General features: G+C 36.1%; 1 protein-coding gene across 1 annotated transcript; it reads left to right on the forward strand.

Annotated features, from left to right (window-relative positions):
- The first annotated feature begins 4,049 nt into the window (after nt 1–4,049).
- On the forward strand, nt 4,050–5,135 carry LOC140228931 (G-protein coupled receptor moody-like). Its single transcript, XM_072309197.1, has one exon. It carries the CDS (start codon nt 4,050–4,052, stop codon nt 5,133–5,135), a length of 1,086 nt encoding a protein of 361 aa, XP_072165298.1.
- Nucleotides 5,136–10,892: the final 5,757 nt, after the last annotated feature.

A 10,892-nucleotide genomic window follows, 5' to 3' on the forward strand; every position in this document is an offset into this window, starting at 1 on the left:
ATCACATTTGATACATGTGTGTAGGTCAGTTGTATCACAAGACATCCTACCATATAAAAAATTTGCAATAAAGCCTAAAATATAAGGAGATATCACTGTTTTTCTCAATGAACCATAACTATAGACGGTTACTTTAGTCTAGAAATATTTTTATCATAACTATTGTTCACATTTTGTATATTTAACAATACTTAACATCGATTATACTGATTCAGATTTTTACATTGGTTTCTATCTCTAAGCACTATGAAGCATTATACAACACTGGGTTTTTGTTTCATATGCAAATGATAAATTATGCCTTTAATGTCATGAATACTCCTATTTCATCGCAATAACCACTTCCACCAAAGAATAAAAAGGAAAGCCCTCTATTGACATCCATCATCCTAACCCACACTATTTCCGCTTTCATCAGTCACCTCATTATCCCGACCTCCCTGATATTAATACGACAGTCCTCAATCCTCAACGGAGAATCATAGTCATCTCTCGTCAGAAGTCATGTTTCAATATGAACGTGAAGCTACAGTCTGACACAAGAATGAATATAAAAGGCAATTACATGTATTGATTGAACAAGTTTTGTTGGCAATACACAAGGTGACGGAGACCCAATTATATTATCACTTCTCAGAGACCATGCCATAACAAACGCCTTATATTCTTAAAAGTATGTTTTGTCACATGTATGTTTGCATGTACAGTAGGACCTACCCTGTATGGACACTCGAGGAGTCCATAATCAATTGATTTACTAATCATATTCTCGTGTTTGGAGCACACAATGTCACATAGTTCTGTAAGAGAAAAAAGTCACGAGTAATAATGCTCTGTATTCAATCACTTTCACTTGCCCTTAAAAGTAAAGATTCTTTACAAAAGTGTATCTATGTGCTAATAAAATGTTACATAGGTTGTCATAGTATAAACAAACAGATGTACTCACACGCCATCACACAAAACAAATCACAAGCCCATACAAATTCATGAAAGCAACGTCATTCTTTGCGTAATGTTACCATTCCATTTATAGCACCATCTGATAAATTCCACGCCCAGACAACCTCCAACGTTTGGTCACGAGATCTTATCAAGTTACATGACCACTTGGAAGCACAAAACATCATACATCATCAATGACGTCTGTCAACCTTAAAGAGGAGTCGATAGCCAAGCGACGTATAGGTATGACAACTTAGAGTAGATCTGTAAGATCCACGGTCAGCAGATATAGAGTTATACAGCCAACGTCATTTCTTGTCATCTCACATAATGCCAAACTTAAATCTTTCAACTGCAACAGCAAACACGCTGTAAAACACACTCAACACCAATGAACACAACAGGTGAAAGTATGCACTTTGCGTACTCGAAAAAGGTCATAAGCTAAGCAAGTACTGTAAACCGTCTCACCAACTTTCAAAGAACTTTGCATTATTCCAAACAATTAGTTTTGTATGTCTACCTGACTACCAGAGATGACTGTTTTTTTTTCTTTCTACAATCCAAGTCGATTACCATGACAACCCAGTTGCTCATGATCTTTAGCACAGGAAGGCTTTTCTATCATGAATCTCCCCCTTTTGATGGACAATTTGAATAGACGTGGAGGCATTGAAAACACGTTATTATGAAGGCATCACACGCTAAGAAAAGAAATTCGCATGAAATCGCAAGAGCAACTTTTTTTTTTTATCAAGAGGGTGGAGGTATTTAATGTGACATTCAAAAGTGGGAATGTATCTCTCGACAAACCTTAAGTGCTTTCAAGTGGATATGGAAAGGAGTACTAGTAGATTGCTTTCAAATGAATTCGTTGTGCGTGAATATAAAAATCTTTCAGTGCTTCCCTCCACTATTGTCATGGGAGAAGAAGAGGTGAAGGTTATCACACTTTTAGACGATCTTCCGTATTATAGAAAACAGACAAATCACTCGACTCGATTTCTTTAAGTAATCGAGGAACCTCTCAGTTGTTTGCGTCTGTGTTTTTCATATTTTTTATCATTTCCGTGAATGCTATAGAAGAAAATTGATCTAGACATAAATAAAAAAGAGTCTTACTCCCTTTTGATATAACTTATTTGAGTCGGTGCTTCCGATCTCTACCTACGCAAGTGAACATTTTGTATTGTCATTTTGTCACAAGAATGTTGTTGATTCAAACTTCATATTCTTAAAGCTTTGTTCCATATGCCACATTTTATATAATTTTGCATTGCATTTGATTTCTAGGGAGAAATACAACACAAAATAGTCAATTTGAGAAGGAAAAACGCATAAGCAAATATGAATAATGTGGAATATGAGGCGCCTATAAAAGAAGCAGAAACTTCTGGAATGTAGGCTCCAAGGTAGTGACTTGTAAGAGTTTGCTACAGCCTATTATTGACGAAAAGTGACGAAATACACGAGAAGCAGTATTTCAATAATGTGATAAAATTACGTAACACAGTTTTATAAAGTTATTCTTTAAAGCGCTATAGTCAATATTGCACAGAGTCATAACATACTTTAATTCTCCATTTTATTTGATAAATCCCGAACACACTTTAAAAATCGTTCAATTTGACGGAATCAAAGTAAAGCAGACATTCTCATTAATTTGCAGCCAAAAAGTCAGTTTAGATAATGCCAGGGCCTTGACGGTAGCATTGGTTATACTGATTAATTGATTTCAATTATTTTTCTTTTGTGTTCACAAAATCAAAAAGACAAATAAACTGATTTACACTAGCTGTTACAATATAATGACATTTCATGACGTAAATGATACTAGTAGACAATACGTACACTATCGGAGAGACAAAACCACTGCTTGCTTTACTGAGCCCCCCCCCCCCCCCCCGCCCCCGAAGTATAGCCCTTAATAATTGTTTACAAGTGCACAATAGGAATAGGATTCGAGTTTTTCACACTTTTTTACACTTTATTTCACACACTGTTGTGCTTTAACCTGTTGTGTATTGACATAGGTTTTAGCGGTCCTCCCGCAAAGTATTTGTGTGTGTGTGTGTGTGTGTGTGTGTGTGTGCAGGGGCGGATCCAGGAATTCTGTAAAGGGGGGGGGGGGCGTGACTAATTATTTCTGGTGCCACTTCCGGGTTTCATTTCATTTTTCTTTTTATTTCTTTTGTTTTTAACGAAAAATAAAGGGGGGCGTGCGCCGGTTGCGCCCCCCTCTGATGGATCCGCCACTGGTGTGTGTGTGTGTGTGTGTGAGTGCGCGCGCGCGTGCGTGTGTGCGTATTTTCTCGTACTCGATGTCTCTGCGCATGTTGGGTTGTAGGGGGGAGGGGATCCTTTAATCTGATGAGTCACATTTGGTCATGTGACTCGTTTTGTTCAACCGAAATATGCTATAAAACGTTAAAATTATTCAATTATCAAGTAATATTGAGATCGCCATAGGAAAATAAGCGTGTCGGCCTGGTTCTTGCGCGGAGATCGCAATCGGTGAGAATATTGTGTTCTTAATTTGCGCTAATCAAAGTTTAGTGTTCTTTTATTTCGCTGCAGCTTCGTCTTGCTGTTTGATTGAATAAAAATCTCCAAAAAGTTCCCGTCGATAATTACAATAAACCGTTATAGCCACACTAGACATTGAACTATAGTCTTTTTGTCGTTTTAGTTCACTAAAAGAATAACATTCAATTGTAAACTCTCTTGGCGTTAGCTTAACGGAGTAGAACAACTCTTTTTACTGTCACAACCTGTGTTTACGGGGAAAACATTGTTGCCCAACTTTAGATGTAGAAGGAATTAATTCCATCAAATAAGCCGATATTCGACGATTTAACGATTGTCATACCACCCTTAAAAAGTCATCGCTCTTTTATTTTCAAATCATGATCTGTTCCTATTCCCATTATCATGAGACGTATTCATATCATCGTATTTTTTGTTTATGTTGCTTTTCTTTTGTTCACGAACATGCGGAAGAACAGCTGTGGTTGAAGCTTGTGCATTGCTGAAATGAAAATAAATGAATGAATGAATGAATGAATGAAGACGTATTTTCATGTAATATTCAAACCATCAGAAACATGGCAGCGCCAGAATTCACCACACTCCAAGGAGAATATGATATCTTCTTCGAAAATCTTACAACCAGCGTGGTTCTTCTAGAGTCAAGCGTCCTAATACCATTCTCCCAATCAGAGCTGATATTTGTTTACTTCGCGTTCGCAGCGATCTCGCTCTGCGGCATCATAGGGAACGTCCTCACAGCTCTCGCCGTCCTCGTTTCTCCCCTGCTCCAGACGACCACGAACGTGTTCGTTGTCAGCCTCAGCATCAATGACTTTCTTTCGTGCCTGACGCTACCGTTCCAGATAATAACCACAATGCGAGGCAAGGTTCTTCCGGATTGGTTCTGCCAGATACTCGGGGCGATGTTGATGTCTTCGGTTGGTACGAGTGCTCTTACTTTGTCTATGATCGCTATCAATCGTTGGTTCCTGATCACCAAAGGTCGACATGTGTATGAAAGAGTGTACAACAAGAAAAATACAAGCCTGATGATTCTCTTTGTCTGGTCTTACAGCTTCTTCATGTGTGCTGGTGTTTCTTATTTCGGACCTGGAAAGATCGGATATTCTCACTGGCCACATATGTGTGCATATTACGAAGACGGTACATCGGCTGATTCTTATTCCACGGTGATGGCAACCACCACCTTGTTCCCAGCGTTCATAATAACATCTGGATTTTATGTCGACATCTTGCGTTACGTTCGACATCATCATCGACAGCTATTGTCGATTACGAAAGACAAGTCTCCTCAGTCGGCAGCTGTTTCGGGATGCAGGGATGGACCAGTCAACGCTATCAGCCAAGGTGACGGCAGCACGGCAGCTGAGAGAATGCGTGCCCAGATCAACAAGAGGGAAATTGAAGTCACCAAAAATCTCTTCATCATCTTCTGTGCCTTCTTTTGCTTCCTCATGCCAAGTTGTATCGCCTTCAGCATACAAGGTGTTCATAAGGAAGCTTTTTACACCGGCATATTTCTCTTGGTAAACGGCTGCGTAAATCCGTTCATATATGCTTTCAAACATCCACAGTATAAAGCAGCCTTCAAAGCTATCATCAACTGTCGCATAAAACAACTACAGAAAGATGTAAAATAGCCGACACCACAAAAGCAGTTTAACTGGAAGGTAACATTTGCGATTGCATCTGATCTCAAATAGCATGCCGTTGCTTGGAAGATAAATAAGTTTTTCACTATAGGTAGGCATGTATAGGGTTCGTTTTACAAATGAGATTCTGGTCACCTTTTGTCTGTCAAGTAACTCATAAAATACACCAATCGTCTTGTTTCATAAAACACAATCATTTTAATTTCTCACTCTGCTGCACCCGTAAGTGTTTACACTGAATCAATTGACCTTTTTTTTTTTTTTTTGGTTTCATGTATTTTGATTTTATTTTGCTCAAAACTGAAATGCTATGAAGATTATGATGATAACCCACGATAACATGTATCGCTCCCAATATTCCTAACAACCGATCTTATGTTAAATCTGAAATATCCATAACTTTGCTGTCTTGAAGGAAATGTACACATTCGTACCCCTTCGTTTGTTGGCTTTTAGTTCTTTTGTTATCTTAGCGTGTAGACGTCACGTAGGCCCGTATAGGAGAGGTTCATCAGTGAATTTTCTAAAAACACTTCAGAGAGATTCGAGAAAATTCATGTACATCCGCAGTTAATAAGTGTCCAACAAAAAGGGTCAGCAGTGCAGATGAATATTTTCGAGACTTTTCCTTTATAGCAGGTGATGTTCCAAATAATTATGAATACTGCAAATTTAATCGAAAGTATTATGCTTCGGCGTTTAAAACATGAGCCAAGAAAAGCAAAAGAACGGGAGCGCTAAAAGTACCACAAACAAGCAAAGAACTATTCGAGCTTCAGCTTCGTCTGTATCTAAGTACCCAATGATGGAGTCGTGTTTGGATATGTTTCTGTCAGCAGAGGGATGCAACTGACATCACTGTCGTATAAAGTTCCAGAGCAAATATCCGAGACAACATTCTTGACTTCTCGAAACCCAACTAATTCTTTTTTAATGCTATAAAGAAACAGGCTGCAGAGAAATGCAGGTAGACGCATTTTATGATCCTGTGATGCACCAGCTTTGCAAGTTGAAAAATTCTAATTAACAAGATGTTAACATCTATACTGATTGATAAAACCGTGACCAAACTTTGCATGTATGAACTTTAAAAATGTGAAGTCATGTCTTCTAGTATTTCAGGCGGTAAACATGGCAACTTTCATTTCACACGGACTCTTCGTAACCTCTGCGTGAGGCTGTTTTCCAGCCATAACTTTCAGCATGTAAATAGACACTTGAAGGATTTCATGGACCAATTTCCCTATCAACTGCAAAACCACCAATACTTAATTCCAAACTTAAACGGCAGACAAACACGAAAGATTCTTTTACAACATTAGAAAAATCTAATTTAACATAATTATTCTCAAGTGCAAAAATGTCAGGCAAAAAGTATGGATATGGTTATGTTATAGTACAAACGCATTCACACACACACACACACACACATAAATAAATAAATAAATAAATATATATATATATATATATATATATATATATATATATATATATGTATTATATACATGTCCCTATATATATATATATATATATATATATATATATATATATGATATATATATATATATATATATATATGATATATATATATATATATATATATATATATATATATATATAATTCATTTGTGTTCATATGTGTGTTTTATAAAATTGATAAATACATCCACATATTATATGACCGTATGTTGTTTAGTTTGTTTGTTTTTTTCGTGTGAAGTCTATAAATCACATTCGGAAAAGTCGTAAGGAAAAACTGGCGCACACACCTATCCCTCGCAGCAGTTGTGCACCAAATTTATCGAAAATTGCACGTGTGTTGTTAATTGACATTTAGATATAGGATCAGGTAAGATATAGCAAGGATATAATTTGCAGTTTATATCTGTGATGTGTTTACCCTTTGTTTATTTCCTAAACGTCGTAATATCGATATTCTGATAAAAACCCTAAGGATTAGAGTGTCCTTTTTATCAGACATTTCGATTCATAATTCATGAAACATTTTCACAAAGTGTGTTTCTAAAAAATAAAATATGATTTGCTAAGCTCATAGGTCACTTAATAAACCATACATTCTCAGTGTCATTAATGAAAATTAATGTATGTTTCCTGCGAATATGCTGAATGGTGATAACGCAGCCTGTATCCATTCAATGTCACATGTAGTGTAATTTGTTTTGTTTTACATGTTGTTAAGATGTGTCCATAGTGAACGTGTGACAAAACCAAATCTCCATACCATGTTTTTATACATAACTCGGACAAATAAATAAATAAAATGAAAAGAAAGAAAATGCATGTGAAAGGCTTGACTTGAGAAGTTATCTCTCTGAGGAAAACAGAAATAAAAATCCAGAGAACGTATTCTGCACTAGTGGCAAAACACTTGACAGTGTAGGAAAATCAAAAACTTGTGCCTAAGATGCAGTGAAATGGAGAAAATCAAAAAGTAATTGCTGAGAAATTATTACAACTTAATAGTTGAAATTCATCTAGTCATACAGTCGGGTTAGTGACAAGACCTATGAAAGTATATTGTTTCCACTCGTGACAAGAAAATGATATTCATCGGTTGTAATAGTGTTATTAAGCGTTTCTGGGTAATTTTAATGCACATTACTTTATCTTTCCAAGATCACAAAGCGTGTCTTGCCAGTAGCAAGCTTGCATGCCTGTTTCAAATCATGACCAGAACTGATATCCATTCATCATTGAACACTTATATCAACCGTAAAATTCCATCTTACGATATGGCCGTTTATGTTTTTCATTTGGTTTTTGGTTTAATTGTACTATGTTTGTTTTTGTCTTGTGCGATTCATCCAAAGCGAACAAGTCACACGATAATCACATGCACAGGCTTTATTTTTTTTTTTAAGATAAAGCATCATACCATATTTGAATTGTCTGATGCCTCACCATACAGTGAAGGAGAATATAGAGTAAAAGAAACAAAAAACAAAAAACAAAACATAACATGCAGAACATATCCATTATCTTTTCAATATCCAATAAAATTCACGCGATTCGAATATGAGCTGCCACAAAGATATTGTCACAAAAGTGCCCAAGCTGCCTAGCTATTCAACTTTACTCAAAGAGTATATTTCTCTAAGAGGGTGAAATATGAAGGGCGAATCTCCACCATTCATTGCTATCTAGACGATCTCCACCAATATCAGATCTATTAGGTGACCACCATACCTACCAACATTAACATGATGAGATCAAAGATGACAATACCAAACTGTCTGTCTAAAGAAAGCGTTGGAAGCGTTATAAAAAATATTTTTGTAAATACATGTATATATTTTATTTCAAATCAATAAAAATTTCCTGATGAAAATAACAATCAATTCTGACAGTGCAAGGTATATGTCATTGTCCTATTAATGTCATTTTTTTTTATGATGATAAATGATGACGAATAGGAAATCTCATTTACAAATTGCGTTAAGTCAAATATCAAAAATACAATTTATGCAAGAAGCAATGACTGATAAAACAAACCTCCTTCGCAATGTTTGTCCCTTGGCACTAAGTAACTAATTTCCTTATCATTCCCTGATTACACTTACGTTTGCCTTTTACCTGTTAGGAAGAATGACAATTATAACTACACGCGTCATATATCGCGATACTCAATAAAATTGCTGTTCATTCTTTCACAATTTATACGCCTACACCAAGAAGACAAACAAATATTTCGTTGACATTGGATTAATATGTTTTTCCTAGGATTGTCCTCGCTCAAGATGATTTCTTGACACGCTCTTTCTATGCTTTGGTTGTTTGGTTTTGCTTTGTCTCCCGTAGTTAGTGCTAGCAGCGTGTAATGCCTGTATGTCTTGTTACCTTTGACATCATCATCAACATCTGCTGTTGATTGTTGATTGTGAATGATAAGGTTCCCCGAATTGACAATAATCATTGCTCTTAAAATTGATACGGAAGGCTATAAGGATCCGGTGCTGGCTGCTATAACAAAGGCCTCCAACCAGGGTGAGAACGATACCGTCATTCTATATAGAGCACCAAGGGGACAGTGTCAAAAAAAAAAAATGCAGAAAGAGAGTGAAAATTTACATGAAATACAAATGTGTACGGAAAATACAAATCTTTATGGCCAATTCAAAACGTTTATGTAATAGTAAGGATATTCATTATCTTTATGAAAGTTATCTTGAGTATTTCTTACAAGAAATGCGTTTTTGAAAAATTGTATGTGGTGCTTCAAACTAGGTGAAATATGGCTAAATACAGGCTTAAAGCTTAATAAGGAAACCTCAGAATAACTATGCGTGAAACTGAATTTTGAAAATTTGAAATTAACGAATATTTTTGCAATCTTATTCATTTAGTTTGGTATAAAAATGTAGAATGTACACAGCACGGCAGACGTTGAATACTCATTTATTGGTTATTATCGAATTGAGTGATTTCTTTTATTTCGACAGCGCTCGAAATTGCAATTACCCAATTAAGTACTGCGTGATGTAACTTTAATTAACAGATAATTTAAAAAATCAGGCCCCGATGACAGAAAGTACATTTTACCTAAAATGAACTCTATCGTCCCTCGTTAAAGGATTGTATTCATTAGCAAACTGTTTATAACCGTCATTAGCTTATTGTTTGAATGCAATTGTGTTTGTACTATAGCTGTTACAAAGACGTTTCCCATCACTTTTAACCCTTATTAGTTCAAAAACTATACATCAGATAACACTTTCGTTGATATGGGAATTAGCTGAATAGTATACGATTTAGTTGGAGGTAATTTGAATGTGAAAGCATAAAATCAGTTACGTTAAATCCATGACTAATTTCAAAGTTAGGTTCCAGAGTTTGGTCAAATTTTATCCCTCTGTACAAAACTTGAACTTTACACAGGAACCAATAATTGTGTATGTGAGTGTGTGCTTACAATGACCCTGAACAATAGACATGAATATCATGAATACCACCTATTCAGAGCTCTGCTGACTAGGCTTCTGCTCTTTTGCTCCAAGCCACATGAATGTTTTATTGATAATTCATAATGGATTGCCCTGGGCACTGCTAGTATGAATTCATGGTAAAGGGTGAAATGCATGCACATGAAAAAAAGTAAGCACAGGTTTCCAAGTGCTTGTATACACTACATTTCAGTATGAATAAAGATTAGCCGTAAGAGTGGAATTCTTCATGAATAAATAATAAAGCATTCAAGCCTTGGCCATTGTTTGGGTGTTAACCACGCACTCCCATACACATCAATTGACCGCTGTGAAAAGTTTAAGTTTTGTACAGAGGGTTGAAAATAGAAGAAAATCTGAACCCTGACTTGAATATTAATATTGAATATCAATATCGAATTTAATGAAACTGATTTATGCTTTCATTTTTGAATTACCTTCAACAAAATTGTGCACTATTCACCTATTGCTCATATTAATGTCGGTATTCTCTGATGTATAGTTTTTTTTTAAGGATCAAAAGTAGGAAATGTTTTTGCAACACCTAGTATGTGTGTGTGTGTGTGTGTGTGTGTGTATGTGTGTGTGCGTGTGTGTGTCGCAATTATAACCGGTCCGAGCATATTGGTGATGTTTTGTGTTTAATATGATGCGTTTGCGTGCGCATTGAAGGCGCATGTGTGATTGCGTAGGTGCGTGTGTGTTTGTGCGTGTTAATATGTGTTCGTCTGTGTGTTTGTGTTTGTGCGTGTCGGTATGTGTGTCAGTGTGTGTGTTTGTGTGT

This window comes from Diadema setosum, chromosome 5, assembly GCF_964275005.1.
Source record: "Diadema setosum chromosome 5, eeDiaSeto1, whole genome shotgun sequence".
NCBI classification, from domain to species: domain Eukaryota; kingdom Metazoa; phylum Echinodermata; class Echinoidea; order Diadematoida; family Diadematidae; genus Diadema; species Diadema setosum.